This window comes from Oncorhynchus mykiss, chromosome 3 (genome assembly GCF_013265735.2).
Source record: "Oncorhynchus mykiss isolate Arlee chromosome 3, USDA_OmykA_1.1, whole genome shotgun sequence".
Taxonomy (NCBI): Eukaryota; Metazoa; Chordata; class Actinopteri; order Salmoniformes; family Salmonidae; genus Oncorhynchus; species Oncorhynchus mykiss.
Window position 1 is genome coordinate 84,924,589 of NC_048567.1, and position 26,388 is coordinate 84,950,976.

The following is a 26,388-nucleotide window of genomic DNA, read 5'->3' on the forward strand; positions in this document are numbered from 1 at the left end:
GGTTGGTTGGCAGGTATACGGATTAGAGAGGGCTCTGTGGCTGGTTGGCAGGCATACAGCTTACAGGGGGCTCTGTGGCTGGCTGGCTGGTTGGTTGGCTGGCTGGCATATGGCTTACAGAGGGCTCTATGGCTGACTGGCTGGTTGGCTGGCTGGCATATAACTTACAGAGGGTTCTGTGGCTGGCTGTTAAATGGCTTACAGAGGGCTCAGTGGCTGGCTGGCTGGCATATGGCTTACAGAGGGCTCTGTGGCTGGCTGGCATATGGCTTACAGGGGGCTCTGTGGCTGGCTGGCATATGGCTCTGTGGCAGGCTGGCTGGCATATGGGTTATAGAGGGTTCTGTGGCTGGCTGGCTGGCATATGGCTTACAGAGGGCTCAGTGGCTGGCTGGCATATGGCTTACCATATGGCATATGGTATGGTATATGCCAGCCAGCCAGCCACTGAGCCCTCTGTAAGCCAGTTGCCAGCCAGCCAGCCACAGAACTCTCTGTAAGCCATATGCCAGCGGGCTTTGTGGCTGGACTGCTGGCATGTGGCTTACAGAGGGCTCAGTGGCTGGCTGGCTAGCATATGGCTTACAGAGGGCTCAGTGGCTAGCCAATGGCTTACAGAGGGCTCAGTGGCTGCCATATGGCTTACAGAGGGCTCAGTGGCTGGCTGGCATATGGCTTACAGAGGGTTCTGTGGCTGGTTGGCAATGGCTGACAGAGGGCTCAGTGGCTGGCAACTGGCTTACAGAGGGCTCAGTGGCTGGCAACTGGCTTACAGAGGGCTCAGTGGCTGGCAACTGGCTTACAGAGGGCTCAGTGGCTGGCAACTGGCTTACAGAGGGCTCAGTGGCTGGCAACTGGCTTACAGAGGGCTCAGTGGCTGGCAACTGGCTTACAGAGGGCTCAGTGGCTGGCTGGCTGGAATATGGCTTACAAAGGGGTCTGTGGCTGGCAACTGGCTTACAGAGGGCTCAGTGGCTGGCTGGCTGGAATATGGCTTACAAAGGGGTCTGTGGCTGGCAAATGGCTTACAGAGGGCTCTGTGGCTGGTTGGCAGGCATACAGCTTACAGAGGGTTCTGTGGCTGGTTGGCTGGCATATGGCTTACAGAGGGTTCTGTGGCTGGCTGGCTGGCATATGGCTTACAGAGGGTTCTGTGGCTGGCTGGCTGGCATATGGCTTACAGAGGGCTCAGTGGCTGGCAAATGGCTTGCAGAGGGCTTAGTGGCTGGCTGGCTGGCAAATGGCTTACAGAGGGATCTGTGGCTGGTTGGTTGGCAGGTATACGGATTAGAGAGGGCTCTGTGGCTGGTTGGCAGGCATACAGCTTACAGAGGGATCTGTGCCTGGCCGGCTGGCATATGGCTTACAGAGGGTTCTGTGGCTGACTGGCATATGGCTTGCAGAGGCTCTGTGGCTGGCCGGCTGGCATATGGCTTACAGAAGGCTCTGTAGCTGACTGGCATATGGATACAGAGTACTCTGTGGCTGGCTGGCTGGCTGGTTGGCATATGGCTTACAGAGGCCTCTGTGGCTGGCTGGCGTATGGCTAGCAGATGGCCCTGTGGCTGGCTGGCATATGACTCGCAGAGGGCTCTGTGGCTGGCAAATGGCTTACAGAGGGCTCTGTGGCTGGCTGAATGGCTTACAGAGGGTCTGTGGCTGGCTGCATATGGCTTACAGAGGGCTCTGTGGCTGGCTGGCTGGCGTATGGATAAAGAGAGCTCTGTGGCTGGCTTGCATTTGGCTTACAGAGGGCTCTATGGCTGGTTGTCTGGCATATGGCTTACAGAGGGCTTTGTAGCTGGCATATGGCTTACAGAGGGCTTTGTGGATGGCTGGTGTATGGCTTACAGAGGGCTCTGTAGCTGGCTGGCATATGGCTTACAGAGGGCTCTGTTGGCTGACATATGGCTTGCAGAGGGCTCTGTGGCTGGCTTGTTTGGCTGGCTGGCACATGGTTTACAGAGGGCTCTGTGGCTGGCTGGCATACGGCTTACAGAGGGCTTTGTGGCTGGCTGTCTGACATACAGCTTACAGAGAACTCTGATGCTGGCTGGCTTGCATATGGCTTACAGAGGGCTTTGTGCCTGGCATATGGCTTACAGAGGGCTTTGTGGATGGCTGGTGTATGGCTTGCAGAGGGCTCTGTAGCTGGCCAGCAGGCATAATGCTTACAGAGGGCTCTGTAGCTGGCTGGCATATGGCTTACAGAGTACTCTGTGGCTGGCTGGCTGGCTGGCTGGTTGGCATATGGCTTACAGAGGGCTCTATGGCTGACTGTCTGGCATATGGCTTACAGAGGGCTCTGTGGCTGGCTGGCTGGCATATGGCTTACAGAGGGCTCTGCGATTGGCTGGATGGCATATGGCTTACAGAGGGCTCTGTGGATGACTGGCATATGGCTTGCAGAGGGCTCTGTGGCTGGTCGCTGGCATATGGCTTACAGAGGGCTCTGTGGCTGGCCGGCTGGCATATGTTTTACAGAGGGCTCTGTGGCTGGCATATGGCTACAGAGGGCTCTGTGGCTGGCCGGCTGCCATATGTTTTACAGAGGGCTCTGTAGCTGGCTGGCTGGCATATGGCTTACAGAGGGCTCTGTGATTGGCTGGCAGGCATATGGCTTACAGAGGGTTCTGTGGCTGACTGGCATATGGCTTACAGAGGGCTCTGTGGCTGGCCGGCTGGCATATGTTTTACAGAGGGCTCTGTGGCTGGCATATGGCTTACAGAGGGCTCTGTGGCTGGCCGGCTGCCATATGTTTTACAGAGGGCTCTGTAGCTGGCTGGCTGGCATATGGCTTACAGAGGGCTCTGTGGCTGGCCTGCTGGCATATGGCTTACAGAGGGCTCAGTGGCTGGCAAATGGCTTATAGATGGTACTGTGGCTGGCTGGCTGGCATATGACTCGCAGAAGGCTCTGTGGCTGGCAAATGGCTTACAGAGGGCTCTGTGGCTGGCAAATGGCTTACAGAGGGCTCTGTGACTGGCAAATGGCTTACAGAGGGCTCTGTGACTGGCCGGCTGGCATATGGCTTACAGAGGGCTCTGTGGCTGGCCGGCTGCCATATGTTTTAAAGAGGGCTCTGTAGCTGGCTGGCTGGCATATGGCTTACAGAGGGCTCTGTGGCTGGCCGGCTGGCATATGGCTTACAGAGGGCTCTGTGGCTGGTTGGCTGGGATATGGATTACAGAGGGCTGAGGCTGGCTGGCTGATTGGATGGCATATGGCTTAGAGGGCTCTGTGATTGGCTGGCAGGCATATGGCTTACAGAAGGCTCTGTAGCTGACTGGCATATGGATACAGAGTACTCTGTGGCTGGCTGGCTGGCTGGTTGGCATATGGCTTACAGAGGGCTCTGTGGCTGGCCAGCTGGAATATGGCTTACAGAGGGTTCTGTGGCTGACTGGCATATGGCTTGCAGAGGGGCCTGTGGCTGGCTGGCTGGCATATGACTTGCAGAGGGCTCTGTGGCTGACTGGCTGGCAAATGGCTTACAGAGGGCTCTGTGGCTGGCTGGCGTATGGCTAAAGAGAGCTCTGTGGCTGGTTGGTTGGCATATGGCTTACAGCGGGCTCTATGGCTGGCTGTCTGGCATACGGCTTACAGAGGGCTCTGTGGCTGGCTGTCTGACATACAGCTTACAGAGAGCTCTGATGCTGGCTGGCTGGCTTGCATATGGCTTACAGAGGGTTTTGTGGATGGCTGGTGTATGGCTTGCAGAGGGCTCTGTAGCTGGCCAGCAGGCATAATGCTTACAGAGGGCTCTGTGGCTGGCTGGCTGGCTGGTTGGCATATGGCTTACAGAGGGCTCTATGGCTGACTGTCTGGCATATGGCTTACAGAGGGCTCTGTGATTGGCTGGATGGCATATGGCTTACAGAGGGCTCTGTGGCTGGTTGGCTGGGATATGGATTACGGAGGGCTGAGGCTGGCTGGCAGGCATATGGTTTACAGAGGGCTCTGTGGCTGGTTGGCTGGGATATGGATTACAGAGGGCTGAGGCTGGCTAGCAGGCATATGGCTTACAGAGGGTTCTGTGGCTGACTGGCATATGACTTGCAGAGGCTCTGTGGCTGGCCGGCTGGCATATGGCTTACAGAAGGCTCTGTAGCTGACTGGCATATGGATACAGAGTACTCTGTGGCTGGCTGGCTGGCTGGTTGGCATATGGCTTACAGAGGCCTCTGTGGCTGGCCGGCTGGCATATGACTGGCAGAGGGCTCTGTGGCTGACTGGCTGGCAAATGGCTTACAGAGGGCTCTGTGGCTGGCTGGCATATGGCTAAAGAGAGGTCTGTGGCTGGTTGGTTTGCATATGGCTTACAGAGAGCTCTATGGCTGGCTGTCTGGCATACGGCTTACAGAGGGCTCTGTGGCTGGCTGTCTGACATACAGCTTACAGAGAGCTCTGATGCTGGCTGGCTGGCTTGCATATGGCTACAGAGGGCTCTATGGCTGTCTGGGATATGGCTTACAGAGGGCTTTGTGGCTGGCTGTCTGACATACAGCTTACAGAGAGCTCTGATGCTGGCTGGCTGGCTTGCATATGGCTACAGAGGGCTCTATGGCTGTCTGGGATATGGCTTGAAGAGGGCTCTGTGGCTGGCCAGCAGGCATAATGCTTACAGAGGGCTCTGTAGCTGGCTGGCATATGGCTTTACAGAGGGCTCTGTAGCTGGCTGGCATATGGCTTACAGAGGGCTCTTTGGCTGGCAAATGGCTTACAGAGAGCTCTGTGGCTGGCTGCATATGGCTACAGAGGGCTCTATGGCTGGCTGTCTGGCATATGGCTTACAGAGGGTTCTGTGGCTGACTGGCATATGACTTGCAGAGGCTCTGTGGCTGGCCGGCTGGCATATGGCTTACAGAAGGCTCTGTAGCTGACTGGCATATGGATACAGAGTACTCTGTGGCTGGCTGGCTGGCTGGTTGGCATATGGCTTACAGAGGGCTCTGTGACTGGCCGGCTGGCATATGACTGGCAGAGGGCTCTGTGGCTGACTGGCTGGCAAATGGCTTACAGGGCTCTGTGGCTGGCTGGCGTATGGCTAAAGAGAGCTCTGTGGCTGGTTGGTTGGCATATGGCTTACAGCGGGCTCTATGGCTGGCTGTCTGGCATACGGCTTACCGAGGGCTCTGTGGCTGGCTGTCTGACATACAGCTTACAGAGAGCTCTGATGCTGGCTGGCTGGCTTGCATATGGCTACAGAGGGCTCTATGGCTGTCTGGCATATGGCTTACAGAGGGCTTTGTGGATGGCATATGGCTTACAGAGGGCTTTGTGGATGGCTGGTGTATGGCTTGCAGAGGGCTCTGTGGCTGGCCAGCAGGCATAATGCTTACAGAGGGCTCTGTAGCTGGCTGGCATATGGCTTTACAGAGGGCTCTGTAGCTGGCTGGCATATGGCTTACAGAGGGCTCTTTGGCTGGCAAATGGCTTACAGAGAGCTCTGTGGCTGGCTGCATATGGCTACAGAGGGCTCTATGGCTGGCTGTCTGGCATATGGCTTACAGGGGTCTGTGGCTGGCCGGGAGGCAAATGGCATACAGAAAGCTCTGTGGCTGGCAAATGGCTTACAGAGGGCCCTGTGGCTGGCTGGCAAATGGCTTACAGAGGGCTCTGTGGCTGGCTGGCATATGGCTTAGAGGATGGCAGGTATATGGCTTTCAGAGGGCACTGCGGATGGATGGATGGCTGGCATATGGCTTGCAGACGGCTCTGTGGCTGGCATATGGCTTGCAGGGGGCTTAATGGCTAGCCGGCAGGCATATGGCTTACAGAGGGCCCTGTGGCTGGACGGCAGACATATGGCTTTCAGAGGGCCCTGTGGCTGGACGGCAGGCATATGGCTTACAGAGGGCCCTGTGGCTAGCCGGCTGGCATTTGGCTTACAGAGGGCTTTGTGGCTGGCTGGCCTATGGCTTGCAGAGGGCTTTGTGGTTGGCAAATGGCTTACAGAGGGCTCTGTGGCTGGAAAATGGCTTACAGAGGGTCTGTGGCTGGCTGGCTGGCATATGGCTTACAGAGGGCTCAGTGGCTGGCAAATGGCTTACAGATGGTACTGTGGCTGGCTGGCTGGCATATGACTCGCAGAAGGCTCTGTGGCTGGCAAATGGCTTACAGAGGGTCTGTGGCTGGCTGGCTGGCATATGGCTTACAGAGGGCTCTGTGGCTGGCTGGCGTATGGCTAAAGAGAGTTCTGTGGCTGGCTGGTTGGCATATGGCTTACAGAGGGTCTGTGGCTGGCTGGCTGGCATAAGTCTTGCAGAGGACTCTGTGGCTGGCTGGCGTATGGCTTGCAGAGGGCCCTGTGGCTGGCAAATGGCTTACAGAGGGCTCTGTGGCTGGCAAATGGCTTACAGAGGGCTTTGTGGCTGGCTGGCTGGCATACGGCTTATAGAGGGCTCTGTGGCGGACTGGCTGGCATACGGCTTACAGAGGGCCCTGTGGCTGGACGGCAGACATATGGCTTTCAGAGGGCCCTGTGGCTGGACGGCAGGCATATGGCTTACAGAGGGCCCTGTGGCTAGCCGGCAGACATATGGCTTTCAGAGGGCCCTGTGGCTGGACGGCAGGCATATGGCTTACAGAGGGCCCTGTGGCTAGCCGGCTGGCATTTGGCTTACAGAGGGCTTTGTGGCTGGCTGGCCTATGGCTTGCAGAGGGCTTTGTGGTTGGCAAATGGCTTACAGAGGGCTCTGTGGCTGGAAAATGGCTTACAGAGGGTCTGTGGCTGGCTGGCTGGTATATGGCTTACAGAGGGCTCAGTGGCTGGCAAATGGCTTACAGATGGTACTGTGGCTGGCTGGCTGGCATATGGCTTACAGAGGGCCCTGTGGCTGGCTGGCTGGCATATGACTCGCAGAAGGCTCTGTGGCTGGCAAATGGCTTACAGAGGGTCTGTGGCTGGCTGGCTGGCATATGGCTTACAGAGGGCTCTGTGGCTGGCTGGCGTATGGCTAAAGAGAGTTCTGTGGCTGGCTGGTTGGCATATGGCTTACAGAGGGTCTGTGGCTGGCTGGCTGGCATAAGTCTTGCAGAGGACTCTGTGGCTGGCTGGCGTATGGCTTGCAGAGGGCCCTGTGGCTGGCAAATGGCTTACAGAGGGCTCTGTGGCTGGCAAATGGCTTACAGAGGGCTTTGTGGCTGGCTGGCTGGCAAATGGCTTACAGAGGGCTCTGTGGCTGGCAATTGGCTTACAGAGGGCTCTGTGGCTGGCAAATGGCTTATAGAGGGCTCTGTGGCTGGCAAATGGCTTACAGAGGGCTTTGTGGCTGGCTGGCTGGCATACGGCTTATAGAGGGCTCTGTGGCTGGCCAGCAGGCATAATGCTTACAGAGGGCTCTGTAGCTGGCTGGCATATGGCTTTACAGAGGGCTCTGTAGCTGGCTGGCATATGGCTTACAGAGGGCTCTTTGGCTGGCAAATGGCTTACAGAGAGCTCTGTGGCTGGCTGCATATGGCTACAGAGGGCTCTATGGCTGGCTGTCTGGCATATGGCTTACAGGGGTCTGTGGCTGGCCGGGAGGCAAATGGCATACAGAAAGCTCTGTGGCTGGCAAATGGCTTACAGATGGCCCTGTGGCTGGCTGGCAAATGGCTTAGAGGATGGCAGGTATATGGCTTTCAGAGGGCACTGCGGATGGATGGATGGCTGGCATATGGCTTGCAGACGGCTCTGTGGCTGGCATATGGCTTGCAGGGGGCTTAATGGCTAGCCGGCAGGCATATGGCTTACAGAGGGCCCTGTGGCTGGACGGCAGACATATGGCTTTCAGAGGGCCCTGTGGCTGGACGGCAGGCATATGGCTTACAGAGGGCCCTGTGGCTAGCCGGCTGGCATTTGGCTTACAGAGGGCTTTGTGGCTGGCTGGCCTATGGCTTGCAGAGGGCTTTGTGGTTGGCAAATGGCTTACAGAGGGCTCTGTGGCTGGAAAATGGCTTACAGAGGGTCTGTGGCTGGCTGGCTGGTATATGGCTTACAGAGGGCTCAGTGGCTGGCAAATGGCTTACAGATGGTACTGTGGCTGGCTGGCTGGCATATGGCTTACAGAGGGCCCTGTGGCTGGCTGGCTGGCATATGACTCGCAGAAGGCTCTGTGGCTGGCAAATGGCTTACAGAGGGTCTGTGGCTGGCTGGCTGGCATATGGCTTACAGAGGGCTCTGTGGCTGGCTGGCGTATGGCTAAAGAGAGTTCTGTGGCTGGCTGGTTGGCATATGGCTTACAGAGGGTCTGTGGCTGGCTGGCTGGCATAAGTCTTGCAGAGGACTCTGTGGCTGGCTGGCGTATGGCTTGCAGAGGGCCCTGTGGCTGGCAAATGGCTTACAGAGGGCTCTGTGGCTGGCAAATGGCTTACAGAGGGCTTTGTGGCTGGCTGGCTGGCATACGGCTTATAGAGGGCTCTGTGGCGGACTGGCTGGCATACGGCTTACAGAGGGCCCTGTGGCTGGACGGCAGACATATGGCTTTCAGAGGGCCCTGTGGCTGGACGGCAGGCATATGGCTTACAGAGGGCCCTGTGGCTAGCCGGCAGACATATGGCTTTCAGAGGGCCCTGTGGCTGGACGGCAGGCATATGGCTTACAGAGGGCCCTGTGGCTAGCCGGCTGGCATTTGGCTTACAGAGGGCTTTGTGGCTGGCTGGCCTATGGCTTGCAGAGGGCTTTGTGGTTGGCAAATGGCTTACAGAGGGCTCTGTGGCTGGAAAATGGCTTACAGAGGGTCTGTGGCTGGCTGGCTGGTATATGGCTTACAGAGGGCTCAGTGGCTGGCAAATGGCTTACAGATGGTACTGTGGCTGGCTGGCTGGCATATGGCTTACAGAGGGCCCTGTGGCTGGCTGGCTGGCATATGACTCGCAGAAGGCTCTGTGGCTGGCAAATGGCTTACAGAGGGTCTGTGGCTGGCTGGCTGGCATATGGCTTACAGAGGGCTCTGTGGCTGGCTGGCGTATGGCTAAAGAGAGTTCTGTGGCTGGCTGGTTGGCATATGGCTTACAGAGGGTCTGTGGCTGGCTGGCATAAGTCTTGCAGAGGACTCTGTGGCTGGCTGGCGTATGGCTTGCAGAGGTCCCTGTGGCTGGCAAATGGCTTACAGAGGGCTCTGTGGCTGGCAAATGGCTTACAGAGGGCTTTGTGGCTGGCTGGCTGGCATACGGCTTATAGAGGGCTCTGTGGCGGACTGGCTGGCATACGGCTTATAGAGGGCTCTGTGGCTGGCAAATGGCTTACAGAGGGCTCTGTGGCTGGCAATTGGCTTACAGAGGGCTCTGTGGCTGGCAAATGGCTTACAGAGGGCTCTGTGGCTGGCAAATGGCTTACAGAGGGCTTTGTGGCTGGCTGGCTGGCATACGGCTTATAGAGGGCTCTGTGGCTGACTGGCATATGGTTAACAGAAGTCTGTAAATGAGGGGATGAGGGTAAAGAGTAGACAATCCAGTCCAGCAGCCCAGAGCTGACCAGACTGAACTCTAGACACATCAAACAAGACAAAATTGACCTTCAAATGTAGCAATGAATGTTTAAGACAGATGGGTAAAAGCAGGTAGCTGAGCTCCATGATGTGGAGGTCTTAACAGACAAGGAGACAACTGTCTGTGGCAGTAAGGAGTGCTGGAGTTGAGCATGGCTTGGAAGGTTGATGATTGAGATGATGTTGGCAGTATGTGTGGAGGCCATGTCATGCACATGCTTGGAGGCAGTTTCTCACTCACTGAGCTGCGCTACGTTAGATACATGAATACAGCTGTATCTCTGCACATCTATACAGCTGCACTACACAACTAAATGGACAACACTTCCAGTGAACAGGTACTCTATGGCTGGCTGTCTGGCATATGGCTTACAGAGGGCTTTGTGGCTGGCATATGGCTTGCAGAGGTCTCTGTGGCTGGCCAGCAGGCATAATGCTTACAGAGGGCTCTGTAGCTGGCTGGCATATGGCTTACAGAGGGCTCTGTGGCGGGCCGACTGGCAAATGGCTTACAGAGGGCTCTGTGGCGGGCCGACTGGCAAATGGCTTACAGAGGGCTCTGTGGCGGGCCGACTGGCAAATGGCTTACAGAGGGCTCTGTGGCTGGCCAGCAGGCATAATGCTTACAGAGGGCTCTGTGGCTGGCGTATGAATAAAGAGAGCCCTGTGGCTGGTTGGCAGTCATATAGCTTACAGGGGGCCCTGTGGCTGGCCGGCAGTCATATAGCTTACAGGGGGCCCTGTGGCTGGCCGGCAGTCATATAGCTTACAGGGGGCCCTGTGGCTGGCCGGCAGTCATATAGCTTACAGGGGGCTCTGTGGCTGGCCGGCAGTCATATAGCTTACAGGGGGCCCTGTGGCTGGCCGGCAGTCATATAGCTTACAGGGGGGCCCAAATGTTTCCTGTAATGGCAAACACTTCCAGTGAACAGGTACAGCTGGGTGCTGCTGGCCCAAATGTTTCCTGTAAATGGCAAACACTTCCAGTGAACAGGTACAGCTGGCCCAAATGTTTCCTGTAATGGCAAACACTTCCAGTGAACAGGTACAGCTGGGTGCTGCTGGCCCAAATGTTTCCTGTAATGGCAAACACTTCCAGTGAACAGGTACAGCTGGCCCAAATGTTTCCTGTAATGGCAAACACTTCCAGTGAACAGGTACAGCTGGATGCTGCTGGCCCAAATGTTTCCTGTAATGAAACTGACACCAGATGGAGCTGCAGTGACATAACATTTGGGTCTAAAACAATAGGAGTCATTCCAGGTGAGAACCAGAACCAGGCACCAGAGGTTAGGGCGTTTTTCTAAACATCCTGAAGTTACCTTAGGAAACAGATGAGCATGCTCAGTATTGACGATAGGCAGTGCTCTAAGCAGGAAGCATGGGGTCATGGTAAGGTTGTAGATCAGGGGTCATAGGTAGAAGGAGCACCATGCTATGGTCCTGTCCACCTATCCTTCAACCCAGAAGTCTTCCTTCCTCTCTCTGGACTACTATACAGCACAGAGGACAATACTGCCCAAAAAAGGCAAAGTGCAGTAACTATAAATTTGGTCAATATGTTTGATCTATTGTAATGGCCAGGTATATTATCTGATTAATGTGGTATTTAGTTTCCTGACACAAGAACAAGCCAGTCGTTCAGAATAAGTCATGAAGAATCAGAAATTGCTGTCTAGACTTGAAAAAGACTGAAGTCAGAAATGTTTTTACTTAGTTACAGCACTTTGTAGGGCAGTGTAGAAATGACGTGGTTGGTGGATGGATTAGAAAACAGGAACTTGGAGGTAGCAATGTAAGTATCTGAACAAGGGCTGGAGGAGTTTGTGAACCCTGGGGAGGTGGAGAGGTAGCCAATGGGACGGAACCCTCACTGCTCTGTGACTCCTCCCGTTCCTGCCTACACTCCAATGTGACAGGGGGGATGATGCTGTAGCCCCGCCCTCCTCGCTCTCGATTGGCTGCTGGATCCCAGGAGGTGTGGTTAGGAGTGATGGTGACACTGAGCTCTGCTTCGTTTGTGTAGTCAAAACAATCTGGGGTGTAACAACACAGGATGAGATGCTCTTAACAGCCACACCCATCAGCAGTCTACATGGTACAGCACTTATCATGGTCAGGAAATCAACCATGACATCTGACCACACACTGTACACTCCACTGGTGATGAGTGGGTTATAAATGACATGACATCTGACCACAGGGTTGCTGTCTCTTTCCCTCTCTCTTCCAGGGTTAATGTGTAAGTAAGTATTGCTGTCTCTTTCCCTCTCTCTTCCAGTGTTGCTGTGTGTACAGTAAGTGTTGCTGTCTCTAACCCTCTCTCTTCCAGGGTTAATGTGTACAGTAAGTGTTGCTGTCTCTAACCCTCTCTCTTCCAGTGTTGCTGTGTGTACAGTAAGTGTTGCTGTCTCTAACCCTCTCTCTTCCAGGGTTAATGTGTACAGTAAGTGTTGCTGTCTCTAACCCTCTCTCTTCCAGGGTTAATGTGTACAGTAAGTGTTGCTGCCTCTTTCCCTCTCTCTTCCAGGGTTAATGTGTACAGTAAGTGTTGCTGTCTCTTTCCCTCTCTCTTCCAGGGTTAATGTGTACAGTAAGTGTTGCTGTCTCTAACCCTCTCTCTTCCAGGGTTAATGTGTACAGTAAGTGTTGCTGTCTCTAACCCTCTCTCTTCCAGGGTTAATGTGTACAGTAAGTGTTGCTGTCTCTAACCCTCTCTCTTCCAGGGTTAATGTGTACAGTAAGTGTTGCTGTCTCTAACCCTCTCTCTTCCAGTGTTGCTGTGTGTACAGTAAGTGTTGCTGTCTCTAACCCTCTCTCTTCCAGGGTTAATGTGTACAGTAAGTGTTGCTGTCTCTTTCCCTCTCTCTTCCAGGGTTAATGTGTACAGTAAGCGTTGCTGTCTCTAACCCTCTCTCTTCCAGGGTTAATGTGTACAGTAAGTGTTGCTGTCTCTAACCCTCTCTCTTCCAGGGTTAATGTGTACAGTAAGTGTTGCTGTCTCTAACCCTCTCTCTTTCAGGGTTTATGTGTAAGTAAGTGTTGCTGCCTCTTTCCCTCTCTCTTCCAGGGTTAATGTGTACAGTAAGTGTTGCTGTCTCTAACCCTCTCTCTTCCAGGGTTAATGTGTACAGTAAGTGTTGCTGTCTCTAACCCTCTCTCTTCCAGTGTTGCTGTGTGTACAGTAAGTGTTGCTGTCTCTAACCCTCTCTCTTCCAGGGTTAATGTGTACAGTAAGTGTTGCTGTCTCTAACCCTCTCTCTTCCAGTGTTGCTGTGTGTACAGTAAGTGTTGCTGTCTCTAACCCTCTCTCTTCCAGGGTTAATGTGTACAGTAAGTGTTGCTGTCTCTTTCCCTCTCTCTTTCAGTGTTTATGTGTAAGTAAGTGTTGCTGTCTCTTTCCCTCTCTCTTCCAGGGTTGCTGTGTGTACAGTAAGGGTTGCTGTCTCTTTCCCTCTCTCTTTCAGGGTTTATGTGTAAGTAAGTGTTGCTGTCTCTTTCCCTCTCTCTTCCAGGGTTGCTGTGTGTACAGTAAGTGTTGCTGTCTCTAACCCTCTCTCTTCCAGGGTTAATGTGTACAGTAAGTGTTGCTGTCTCTAACCCTCTCTCTTCCAGGGTTAATGTGTACAGTAAGTGTTGCTGTCTCTTTCCCTCTCTCTTTCAGTGTTGATGTGTGTACAGTAAGTGTTGCTGTCTCTAACCCTCTCTCTTCCAGGGTTAATGTGTACAGTAAGTGTTGCTGCCTCTTTCCCTCTCTCTTCCAGGGTCAATGTGTACAGTAAGTGTTGCTGTCTCTAACCCTCTCTCTTCCAGGGTTAATGTGTACAGTAAGTGTTGCTGTCTCTAACCCTCTCTCTTTCAGGGTTTATGTGTACAGTAAGTGTTGCTGTCTCTTTCCCTCTCTCTTCCAGTGTTGATGTGTGTACAGTAAGTGTTGCTGTCTCTAACCCTCTCTCTTCCAGGGTTAATGTGTACAGTAAGTGATGGCTGTCTCTAACCCTCTCTCTTCCAGGGTTAATGTGTACAGTAAGTGTTGCTGTCTCTAACCCTCTCTCTTTCAGGGTCAATGTGTACAGTAAGTGTTGCTGTCTCTAACCCTCTCTCTTCCAGGGTTAATGTGTACAGTAAGTGTTGCTGCCTCTTTACCTCTCTCTTCCAGGGTCAATGTGTACAGTAAGTGTTGCTGTCTCTAACCCTCTCTCTTCCAGGGTTAATGTGTACAGTAAGTGTTGCTGTCTCTAACCCTCTCTCTTTCAGGGTTTATGTGTACAGTAAGTGTTGCTGTCTCTTTCCCTCTCTCTTCCAGTGTTGATGTGTGTACAGTAAGTGTTGCTGTCTCTAACCCTCTCTCTTCCAGGGTTAATGTGTACAGTAAGTGATGGCTGTCTCTAACCCTCTCTCTTCCAGGGTTAATGTGTACAGTAAGTGTTGCTGTCTCTAACCCTCTCTCTTTCAGGGTCAATGTGTACAGTAAGTGTTGCTGTCTCTAACCCTCTCTCTTCCAGGGTTAATGTGTACAGTAAGTGTTGCTGTCTCTAACCCTCTCTCTTCCAGGGTTAATGTGTACAGTAAGTGTTGCTGTCTCTAACCCTCTCTCTTCCAGTGTTGCTGTGTGTACAGTAAGTGTTGCTGTCTCTAACCCTCTCTCTTCCAGGGTTAATGTGTACAGTAAGTGTTGCTGTCTCTTTCCCTCTCTCTTCCAGGGTTAATGTGTACAGTAAGTGTTGCTGTCTCTAACCCTCTCTCTTCCAGGGTTAATGTGTACAGTAAGTGTTGCTGTCTCTAACCCTCTCTCTTCCAGGGTTAATGTGTACAGTAAGTGTTGCTGTCTCTAACCCTCTCTCTTTCAGGGTTTATGTGTAAGTAAGTGTTGCTGCCTCTTTCCCTCTCTCTTCCAGGGTTAATGTGTACAGTAAGTGTTGCTGTCTCTAACCCTCTCTCTTCCAGGGTTAATGTGTACAGTAAGTGTTGCTGTCTCTAACCCTCTCTCTTCCAGTGTTGCTGTGTGTACAGTAAGTGTTGCTGTCTCTAACCCTCTCTCTTCCAGGGTTAATGTGTACAGTAAGTGATGGCTGTCTCTAACCCTCTCTCTTCCAGGGTTAATGTGTACAGTAAGTGTTGCTGTCTCTAACCCTCTCTCTTTCAGGGTCAATGTGTACAGTAAGTGTTGCTGTCTCTAACCCTCTCTCTTCCAGGGTTAATGTGTACAGTAAGTGTTGCTGCCTCTTTCCCTCTCTCTTCCAGGGTCAATGTGTACAGTAAGTGTTGCTGTCTCTAACCCTCTCTCTTCCAGTGTTGATGTGTGTACAGTAAGTGTTGCTGTCTCTAACCCTCTCTCTTCCAGGGTTAATGTGTACAGTAAGTGATGGCTGTCTCTAACCCTCTCTCTTCCAGGGTTAATGTGTACAGTAAGTGTTGCTGTCTCTAACCCTCTCTCTTCCAGGGTTAATGTGTACAGTAAGTGTTGCTGTCTCTAACCCTCTCTCTTCCAGGGTTAATGTGTACAGTAAGTGTTGCTGTCTCTAACCCTCTCTCTTCCAGTGTTGCTGTGTGTACAGTAAGTGTTGCTGTCTCTAACCCTCTCTCTACCAGGGTTAATGTGTACAGTAAGTGTTGCTGTCTCTTTCCCTCTCTCTTCCAGGGTTAATGTGTACAGTAAGTGTTGCTGTCTCTAACCCTCTCTCTTCCAGGGTTAATGTGTACAGTAAGTGTTGCTGTCTCTAACCCTCTCTCTTCCAGGGTTAATGTGTACAGTAAGTGTTGCTGTCTCTAACCCTCTCTCTTTCAGGGTTTATGTGTAAGTAAGTGTTGCTGCCTCTTTCCCTCTCTCTTCCAGGGTTAATGTGTACAGTAAGTGTTGCTGTCTCTAACCCTCTCTCTTCCAGGGTTAATGTGTACAGTAAGTGTTGCTGTCTCTAACCCTCTCTCTTCCAGTGTTGCTGTGTGTACAGTAAGTGTTGCTGTCTCTAACCCTCTCTCTTCCAGGGTTAATGTGTACAGTAAGTGATGGCTGTCTCTAACCCTCTCTCTTCCAGGGTTAATGTGTACAGTAAGTGTTGCTGTCTCTAACCCTCTCTCTTTCAGGGTCAATGTGTACAGTAAGTGTTGCTGTCTCTAACCCTCTCTCTTCCAGGGTTAATGTGTACAGTAAGTGTTGCTGCCTCTTTCCCTCTCTCTTCCAGGGTCAATGTGTACAGTAAGTGTTGCTGTCTCTAACCCTCTCTCTTCCAGGGTTAATGTGTACAGTAAGTGTTGCTGTCTCTAACCCTCTCTCTTCCAGGGTTAATGTGTACAGTAAGTGTTGCTGTCTCTAACCCTCTCTCTTCCAGGGTTAATGTGTACAGTAAGTGTTGCTGTCTCTAACCCTCTCTCTTCCAGTGTTGCTGTGTGTACAGTAAGTGTTGCTGTCTCTAACCCTCTCTCTTCCAGGGTTAATGTGTACAGTAAGTGTTGCTGTCTCTTTCCCTCTCTCTTCCAGGGTTAATGTGTACAGTAAGTGTTGCTGTCTCTAACCCTCTCTCTTCCAGGGTTATGTACAGTAAGTGTTGCTGTCTCTAACCCTCTCTCTTCCAGGGTTAATGTGTACAGTAAGTGTTGCTGTCTCTAACCCTCTCTCTTTCAGGGTTTATGTGTAAGTAAGTGTTGCTGCCTCTTTCCCTCTCTCTTCCAGGGTTAATGTGTACAGTAAGTGTTGCTGTCTCTAACCCTCTCTCTTCCAGGGTTAATGTGTACAGTAAGTGTTGCTGTCTCTAACCCTCTCTCTTCCAGTGTTGCTGTGTGTACAGTAAGTGTTGCTGTCTCTAACCCTCTCTCTTCCAGGGTTAATGTGTACAGTAAGTGTTGCTGTCTCTAACCCTCTCTCTTCCAGGGTTGCTGTGTGTACAGTAAGGGGTGCTGTCTCTTTCCCTCTCTCTTTCAGGGTTTATGTGTAAGTAAGTGTTGCTGTCTCTTTCCCTCTCTCTTCCAGGGTTGCTGTGTGTACAGTAAGTGTTGCTGTCTCTAACCCTCTCTCTTCCAGGGTTAATGTGTACAGTAAGTGTTGCTGTCTCTAACCCTCTCTCTTCCAGGGTTAATGTGTACAGTAAGTGTTGCTGTCTCTTTCCCTCTCTCTTTCAGTGTTGATGTGTGTACAGTAAGTGTTGCTGTCTCTAACCCTCTCTCTTCCAGGGTTAATGTGTACAGTAAGTGATGGCTGTCTCTAACCCTCTCTCTTCCAGGGTTAATGTGTACAGTAAGTGTTGCTGCCTCTTTCCCTCTCTCTTCCAGGGTCAATGTGTACAGTAAGTGTTGCTGTCTCTAACCCTCTCTCTTCCAGGGTTAATGTGTACAGTAAGTGTTGCTGTCTCTAACCCTCTCTCTTTCAGGGTTTATGTGTACAGTAAGTGTTGCTGTCTCTTTCCCTCTCTCTTCCAGTGTTGATGTGTGTACAGTAAGTGTTGCTGTCTCTAACCCTCTCTCTTCCAGGGTTAATGTGTACAGCAAGTGATGGCTGTCTCTAACCCTCTCTCTTCCAGGGTTAATGTGTACAGTAAGTGTTGCTGTCTCTAATCCTCTAGCTTTCAGGGTTAATATGCACAGTAAGTGTTGCTGTCTCTTTCCCTCTCTCTTCCAGGGTTAATGTGTACAGTAAGTGTTGCTGTCTCTAATCCTCTCTCTTCCAGTGTTGCTGTGTGTACAGTAAGTGTTGCTCTGTGTACAGTAAGTGTTGCTGTCTCTAACTCTCTCTTCCAGGGTTAATGTGTACAGTAAGTGTTGCTGTCTCTAACTCTCTCTTCCAGTGTTGCTGTGTGTACAGTAAGTGTTGCTGTCTCTAACCCTCTCTCTTCCAGGGTTAATGTGTACAGTAAGTGTTGCTGTCTCTAACCCTCTCTCTTCCAGGGTTAATGTGTACAGTAAGTGTTGCTGTCTCTAACCCTCTCTCTTCCAGGGTTAATGTGTACAGTAAGTGTTGCTGTCTCTAACTCTCTCTTCCAGGGTTAATGTGTACAGTAAGTGTTGCTGTCTCTAATCCTCTAGCTTTCAGGGTTAATGTGCACAGTAAGTGTTGCTGTCTCTTTCCCTCTCTCTTCCAGGGTTAATGTGTACAGTAAGTGTTGCTGTCTCTAATCCTCTCTCTTCCAGTGTTGCTGTGTGTACAGTAAGTGTTGCTGTCTCTAACCCTCTCTCTTCCAGGGTTAATGTGTACAGTAAGTGTTGCTGTCTCTAACCCTCTCTCTTCCAGTGTTGATGTGTGTACAGTAAGTGTTGCTGTCTCTAACCCTCTCTCTTTCAGGGTTTATGTGTACAGTAAGTGTTGCTGTCTCTAACCCTCTCTCTTCCAGTGTTGATGTGTGTACAGTAAGTGTTGCTGTCTCTAACCCTCTCTCTTCCAGGGTTAATGTGTACAGTAAGTGATGGCTGTCTCTAACCCTCTCTCTTCCAGGGTTAATGTGTACAGTAAGTGTTGCTGTCTCTTTCCCTCTCTCTTCCAGGGTTAATGTGTACAGTAAGTGTTGCTGTCTCTTTCCCTCTCTCTTCCAGTGTTGATGTGTGTACAGTAAGTGTTGCTGTCTCTAATCCTCTCTCTTCCAGTGTTGCTCTGTGTACAGTAAGTGTTGCTCTCTCTAATCCTCTCTCTTCCAGGGTTAATGTGTACAGTAAGTGTTGCTGTCTCTAACCCTCTCTCTTCCAGGGTTTATGTGTAAGTAAGTGTTGCTGTCTCTAACTCTCTCTTCCAGGGTTAATGTGTACAGTAAGTGTTGCTGTCTCTAATCCTCTCTCTTCCAGTGTTGCTGTCTCTAACTCTCTCTTCCAGGGTTTATGTGTAAGTAAGTGTTGCTGTCTCTAACTCTCTCTTCCAGGGTTAATGTGTACAGTAAGTGTTGCTGTCTCTAATCCTCTCTCTTCCAGTGTTGCTGTGTGTACAGTAAGTGTTGCTGTCTCTAATCCTCTCTATTCCAGTGTTGCTGTGTGTACAGTAAGTGTTGCTGTCTCTAACCCTCTCTCTTCCAGGGTTAATGTGTACAGTAAGTGTTGCTGTCTCTAATCCTCTCTTCCAGTGTTGCTGTGTGTACAGTAAGTGTTGCTGTCTCTAACTCTCTTTCTTCCAGTGTTGCTGTGTGTACAGTAAGTGTTGCTGTCTCTAACCCTCTCTCTTTCAGGGTTAATGTGTACAGTAAGTGTTGCTGTCTCTAACTCTCTTTCTTCCAGTGTTGCTGTGTGTACAGTAAGTGTTGCTGTCTCTAACCGTCTCTCTATCAGGGTTAATGTGTACAGTAAGTGTTGCTGTCTCTAACCCTCTCTCTTCTAGTGTTGCTGTGTGTACAGTAAGTGTTGCTGTGTGTACAGTAAGTGTTGCTGTGTGTACAGTAAGTGTTGCTGTGTGTACAGTAAGTGTTGCTGCCTCTTTCCCTCTCTCTTCCAGGGTTAATGTGTACAGTAAGTGTTGCTGTCTCTAACTCTCTCTCTTCCAGTGTTGCTGTGTGTACAGTAAGTGTTGCTCTGTGTACAGTAAGTGTTGCTGCCTCTTTCCCTCTCTCTTCCAGGGTTAATGTGTACAGTAAGTGTTGCTGTCTCTAACCCTCTCTCTTCCAGGGTTAATGTGTACAGTAAGTGTTGCTGTCTCTTTCCCTCTCTCTTTCAGTGTTGATGTGTGTACAGTAAGTGTTGCTGTCTCTAACCCTCTCTCTTCCAGGGTTAATGTGTACAGTAAGTGTGGCTGCCTCTTTCCCTCTCTCTTCCAGGGTCAATGTGTAGAGTAAGTGTTGCTGTCTCTAACCCTCTCTCTTCCAGGGTTAATGTGTACAGTAAGTGTTGCTGTCTCTAACCCTCTCTCTTTCAGGGTTTATGTGTACAGTAAGTGTTGCTGTCTCTTTCCCTCTCTCTTCCAGTGTTGATGTGTGTACAGTAAGTGTTGCTGTCTCTAACTCTCTCTTCCAGGGTTAATGTGTACAGTAAGTGTTGCTGTCTCTAACCCTCTCTCTTCCAGTGTTGCTGTGTGTACAGTAAGTGTTGCTGTGTGTACAGTAAGTGTTGCTCTGTGTACAGTAAGTGTCTCTTACCCTCCCTCTTCCAGGGTTGTTGTGTGTACAGTAAGTGTTGCTGTGTGTACAGTAAGTATTGCTGTGTGTACAGTAAATGTCTCTTACCCTCCCTCTTCCATGGTTAATGTGTACAGTAAGTGTCTTACCCTCCCTCTTCCAGGGTTAATGTGTACAGTAAGTGTCTCTTACCCTCCCTCTTCCATGGTTAATGTGTACAGTAAATGTCTCTTACCCTCCCTCTTCCATGGTTAATGTGTACAGTAAGTGTCTTACCCTCCCTCTTCCATGGTTAATGTGTACAGTAAGTGTCTCTTACCCTCCCTCTTCCAGGGTTAATGTGTACAGTAAGTGTCTCTTACCCTCCCTCTTCCAGGGTTGTTGTGTGTACAGTAAGTGTCTCTTACCCTCCCTCTTCCATGGTTAATGTGTACAGTAAGTGTCTCTTACCCTCCCTCTTCCAGGGTTAATGTGTACAGTAAGTGTCTCTTACCCTCCCTCTTCCAGTGTTGCTGTGTGTACAGTAAGTGTTGCTGTGTGTACAGTAAGTGTTGCTCTGTGTACAGTAAGTGTCTCTTACCCTCCCTCTTCCAGGGTTGTTGTGTGTACAGTAAGTGTTGCTGTGTGTACAGTAAGTATTGCTGTGTGTACAGTAAATGTCTTACCCTCCCTCTTCCATGGTTAATGTGTACAGTAAGTGTCTTACCCTCCCTCTTCCATGGTTAATGTGTACAGTAAGTGTCTCTTACCCTCCCTCTTCCATGGTTAATGTGTACAGTAAGTGTCTCTTACCCTCCCTCTTCCAGGGTTAATGTGTACAGTAAGTGTCTCTTACCCTCCCTCTTCCATGGTTAATGTGTACAGTAAGTGTCTCTTACCCTCCCTCTTCCAGGGTTAATGTGTACAGTAAGTGTCTCTTACCCTCCCTCTTCCATGGTTAATGTGTACAGTAAGTGTCTCTTACCCTCCCTCTTCCAGGGTTAATGTGTACAGTAAGTGTCTCTTACCCTCCCTCTTCCAGGGTTAATGTGTACAGTAAGTGTCTCTTTACCCTCCCTCTTCCATGGTTAATGTGTACAGTAAGTGTCTCTCTACCCTCCCTCTTCCAGGGTTAATGTGTACAGTAAGTGTCTCTTACCCTCCCTCTTCCAGGGTTAATGTGTACAGTAAGTGTCTCTTTACCCTCCCTCTTCCATGGTTAATGTGTACAGTAAGTGTCTCTTTACCCTCCCTCTTCCATGGTTAATGTGTACAGTAAGTGTCTCTTTACCCTCCCTCTTCCAGGGTTAATGTGTACAGTAAGTGTCTTACCCTCCCTCTTCCAGGGTTAATGTGTACAGTAAGTGTCTCTTTACCCTCCCTCTTCCATGGTTAATGTGTACAGTAAGTGTCTTACCCTCCCTCTTCCAGGGTTAATGTGTACAGTAAGTGTCTCTTTACCCTCCCTCTTCCATGGTTAATGTGTACAGTAAGTGTCTCTTACCCTCCCTCTTCCAGGGTTAATGTGTACAGTAAGTGTCTCTTTACCCTCCCTCTTCCATGGTTAATGTGTACAGTAAGTGTCTCTTACCCTCCCTCTTCCATGGTTAATGTGTACAGTAAGTGTCTCTTTACCCTCCCTCTTCCATGGTTAATGTGTACAGTAAGTGTCTCTTACCCTCCCTCTTCCATGGTTAATGTGTACAGTAAGTGTCTTACCCTCCCTCTTCCATGGTTAATGTGTACAGTAAGTGTCTTACCCTCCCTCTTCCATGGTTAATGTGTACAGTAAGTGTCTTACCCTCCCTCTTCCATGGTTAATGTGTACAGTAAGTGTCTCTTACCCTCCCTCTTCCAGGGTTAATGTGTACAGTAAGTGTCTCTTACCCTCCCTCTTCCATGGTTAATGTGTACAGTAAGTGTCTCTTACCCTCCCTCTTCCAGGGTTAATGTGTACAGTAAGTGTCTCTTACCCTCCCTCTTCCAGGGTTAATGTGTACAGTAAGTGTCTCTTTACCCTCCCTCTTCCATGGTTAATGTGTACAGTAAGTGTCTCTTTACCCTCCCTCTTCCATGGTTAATGTGTACAGTAAGTGTCTCTTACCCTCCCTCTTCCATGGTTAATGTGTACAGTAAGTGTCTCTTACCCTCCCTCTTCCAGGGTTAATGTGTACAGTAAGTGTCTCTTACCCTCCCTCTTCCAGGGTTAATGTGTACAGTAAGTGTCTCTTACCCTCCCTCTTCCAGGGTTAATGTGTACAGTAAGTGTCTCTTACCCTCCCTCTTCCATGGTTAATGTGTACAGTAAGTGTCTCTTACCCTCCCTCTTCCAGGGTTAATGTGTACAGTAAGTGTCTCTTACCCTCCCTCTTCCAGGGTTAATGTGTACAGTAAGTGTCTCTTTACCCTCCCTCTTCCATGGTTAATGTGTACAGTAAGTGTCTCTTACCCTCCCTCTTCCAGGGTTAATGTGTACAGTAAGTGTCTCTTTACCCTCCCTCTTCCATGGTTAATGTGTACAGTAAGTGTCTCTTTACCCTCCCTCTTCCAGTGTTAATGTGTACAGTAAGTGTCTCTTACCCTCCCGCTTCCATGGTTAATGTGTACAGTAAGTGTCTCTTTACCCTCCCTCTTCCAGGGTTAATGTGTACAGTAAGTGTCTTACCCTCCCTCTTCCAGGGTTAATGTGTACAGTAAGTGTCTTACCCTCCCTCTTCCAGGGTTAATGTGTACAGTAAGTGTTGATGTGTGTACAGTAAGTGTCTCTTACCCTCCCTCTTCCAGCGGTGTCGTCTGATGGATGCGGCAGTGATGGCGGAGCGGGAGATGCGACTGACGGTTGGAGTGACCTCCACCTGAAGGACCTTCCTGCCTCGCGTCTCGTCTGGAGCGTTGTCTGGCAGGGAACTCTTCATAGCGTTACCCAGCTAGCGGGAGCACAGGTCAGAGGTCAAATGGACTGGTCAACCAAACCCTAATGCTATCCGTAACTAACCTCAACTCCAAACCTGATGTCTGGCAGAAAACTGCTCATAGCAACCCCCAACTGGCAGGGGGAATAGAGGTTTGAGGTCACTAGACTAATAGATAGAGTTTCTGATGGAACAGTCTCAGCTCTATGGCTGTACAGGACTCTGGAAATGGGACCCTGGTACAGGACTCTGGAAATGGGACCCTGGTACAGGACTCTGGAAATGGGACCCTGGTACAGGACTCTGGAAATGGGACCCTGGTACAGGACTCTGGAAATGGGACCCTGGTACAGGACTCTGGAAATGGGACCCTGGTACAGGACTCTGGAAATGGGACCCTGGTACAGGACTCTGGAAATGGGACCCTGGTACAGGACTCTGGAAATGGGACACTGGTACAGGACTCTGGAAATAGGACCCTAGTACAGGACTCTGGAAATAGGACCCTAGTACAGGACTCTGGAAATAGGACCCTAGTACAGGACTCTGGAAATGAGACCTTGGGTTAAGTCTTACCAGTAGGGGCTGAGTTTATAGGCCCATGGGTTAAGTCTTACCAGTAGGGGCTGAGTTTATAGGCCCATGGGTTAAGTCTTACCAGTAGGGGCTGAGTTTATAGGCCCATGGGTTAGGTCTTACCAGTAGGGGCTGAGTTTATAGGTCCATGGGTTAAGTCTTACCAGTAGGGGCTGAGTTTATAGGCCCATGGGTTAAGCCTTACCAGTAGGGGCTGAGTTTATAGGCCCATGGGTTAAGTCTTACCAGTAGGGGCTGAGTTTATAGGCCCATGGGTTAAGTCTTACCAGTAGGGGCTGAGTTTATAGGCCCATGGGTTAAGCCTTACCAGTAGGGGCTGAGTTTATAGGCCCATGGGTTAAGCCTTACCAGTAGGGGCTGAGTTTATAGGCCCATGGGTTAAGTCTTACCAGTAGGGGCTGAGTTTATAGGCCCATGGGTTAAGTCTTACCAGTAGGGGCTGAGTTTATAGGCCCATGGGTTAAGTCTTACCAGTAGGGGCTGAGTTTATAGGCCCATGGGTTAGGTCTTACCAGTAGGGGCTGAGTTTATAGGCCCATGGGTTAGGTCTTACCAGTAGGGGCTGAGTTTATAGGCCCATGGGTTAGGTCTTACCAGTAGGGGCTGAGAGTAGAGTTCCAGCTGAGCTCTGTAGAGGATGTCTTCCAGAGCTTCCTTCCCCATCTCCCACTCGCCATTATATCTGTATGAGACAAAACACATACAAGAAAAAGTCAAACATCACTTCTAATCATCACGACAACGTCCAAGTCAACATCCAGGATGACCAGCCAGGTGTCCTGATGTCTGACTCTCACAGATAATGTAAATCTGTTATTAGAACAGGGCTATGATTACTAGTCCAAGGAAGAGTTCTGCCACACCTGCAGCTTTTTATACCGCTGGCTTTCTGTTCTATTTCCACCTGCAGGAAATGGTCCCAATCCAACCAGTCATGCAACGTTGTTTTAGGCGTATGTGATGCAGCTTGCCTATCAGCCATGGTTCCAGCAATTTTGCACACTATAGGCAATATCAAAACGTGCAAAAACAACTTCAGAAATGTGTTAAATTACCAGAGATTCTCAAGTGGCCCATTATATTAGGCAATCTGTATTACTGGGATTCTCTGCCTAACCCTATTACAGGGGCTGAGTCACTGGCTTACTGGTGCTCTTTCATGCCGTCCCTAGGAGGGGTGCGTCACTTGAGTGTGTTGAGTCACTGACGTGGTCTTCCTGTCTGGGTTGGCGCCCCCCCTTGGGTTGTGCCGTAGCGGAGATCTTTGTGGGCTATACTCAGCCTTGTCTCAGGATGGTAAGTTGGTGGTTGAAGATATCTCTCTAGTGGTGTGGGGGATGTGCTTTGGCAAAGTGAGTGGGGTTATATCCTGCCTGGTTGGCCCTGTCTGGGGGTATCGTTGGATGGGGCCACAGTGACTCATGACCCCTCCTGTCTCAGCCTCCAGTATTTATGCTGCAGTAGTTTGTGTCAGGGGGCTAGGGTCAGTCTGTTAAATCTGGAGTATTTCTCCTGTATTATCCGGTGTCCAGTGTGAATTTAAGTATGCTCCCTCTAATTCTCTCTTTCTTTCTAACCTAGGACCATGCCTCAGGACTACCTGGCCTGATGACTCCTTGCTGTCCCCAGTCCACCCGGTCGTGCTGCTGCTCCAGTTTCAACAGTTCTGCCTGCGGCTATGGAACCCTGACCTGTTCACCGGATGTGCTACCTGTCCCAGACGTGCGGTTTTCAACTCTCTAGAGACAGCAAGAACGGTAGAGATACTCTGAATGACCGGCTATGACAAGCCAACTGACATTTACTCCTGAGGTGCTGACCTGTTGCACCCTCGACAACCACTGATTATTATTATTTGACCCTGCTGGTCATCTATGAACATTTGAACATCTTGGCCATGTTCTGTTATAATCTCCACCCGGCACAGCCAGAAGAGGACTGGCCACCGCTCAAAGCCTGGTTCCTCTCTAGGTTTCTTCCTAGGTTTTGGCCTTTCTAGGGAGTTTTTCCTAGCCACCGTTGCTGTTTGGGGTTTTAGGCTGGGTTTCTGTACAGCACTTTGAGATATCAGCTGATGTAAGAAGGGCTTTATAAATACATTTGATTTACTGGGCTATATCAGTTTGAAGAGAGCAGAGTTGGAGAGACTTGCACTTTCTCTTGAGCTATTTTATGTTTTAGGGATGGGACAAATATGGATGATCAATATTTATTTCCAAGGTAATGTAGTAAATTATAGCATAATCATATTTAGGAAGTACATTTCCTTGGAAAGATAGCTGCCCCGTGCTTCTCTGCCCATGCATAGGCTATAGCCTACTCTATTTCATTGAGACCACACATATACTCGACACACATGATCTGGCACGCCCAACTAGGAGAGGAGGTAGGCTACTTAAAGGGAAAATCCACCCAAAACCATTCATTCATTTAATTCAGTGTTAAATAATCAAATGTATCTATAAAGTCCTTTTTACATCAGCTGATGTCACAAAGTGCTGTACGACACCCAGCCTAAAACCCCAAACAGCAAGAAATGCAGGTGTAGAAGCATGGTGGCTAATAGGTAAGGCTAATGCATACAAAGCAGAAATATTCTCATCCCAAATTTGTCTGACCACCCACTCCTGCCCGCAGCATGAAACATGCTGACTGCACCGCAATGATCCCTGTCGGGGCCCTCTAGCCCAAAGCAAGTAAGAGAGAGGCAATTGTCACAGCAACCCGAAGGTCACATCGTCCTCCATTCCACCATGCTATTACCATGTTTCCTGTGTCCTCTGTGCTGGAAGAAAACGTTTCCATGAAAAGCTATTTAGGGACAATATAGGTCCACAGACTGTAATATGAGGGTGTGTGTGTGGGGGGGATGTGCGTGTGTGGGGGGATGTGCGTGTGTGGTGGTGGTGTGTGTGTGTGTGTGGTGGTGTGTGTATGTGGTGGTGTGTGTGTGGGGGGATGTGCGTGTGTGGTGGTGTGTGTGTGTGGTGGTGTGTGTGTGTGGTGGTGTGTGTGTGGGGGGATGTGTGTGTGTGGTGGTGTGTGTGTGTGGTGGTGTGTGTGTGTGGTGTTGTGTGTGTGTGGTGGTGTGTGTGTGTGGTGGTGTGTGTGTGTGGTGGTGTGTGTGTGTGTGGTGGTGTGTGTGTGTGTGTGTGGTGGTGTGTGTGGGAATGTGTGTGCCTGTTTCATGTACTGTATGATCAGATCCACCTCCAGTAAAAATATGTTGAGTTACTTCGATCTACAACACAACCTGTCATGTTGAGTTACTCTGATCTACAACACAACCTGTCATGTTGAGTTACTCCGATCTACAACACAACCAGTCATGTTGAGTTACTCTGATCTACAACACAACCAGTCATGTTGAGTTACTCCGATCTACAACACAACCTGTCATGTTGAGT

The 26,388-nt window shown here is 50.3% G+C and overlaps 1 protein-coding gene across 1 annotated transcript in view; it reads right to left on the bottom strand.

The window, feature by feature from the left end:
• Positions 1–26,388, bottom strand: part of LOC110520668 (protein FAM126B-like) — a 150,267-nt gene that overhangs the window by 12,037 nt on the left and 111,842 nt on the right. The window contains exons 10-11 of the mRNA XM_036975376.1: positions 23,576–23,663; positions 22,243–22,399 (exon numbers count right to left, since the gene is read on the bottom strand). Coding sequence (XP_036831271.1) covers positions 22,243–22,399; positions 23,576–23,663 — 245 coding nt within the window. The remainder of the gene's footprint in view (positions 1–22,242; positions 22,400–23,575; positions 23,664–26,388) is intronic.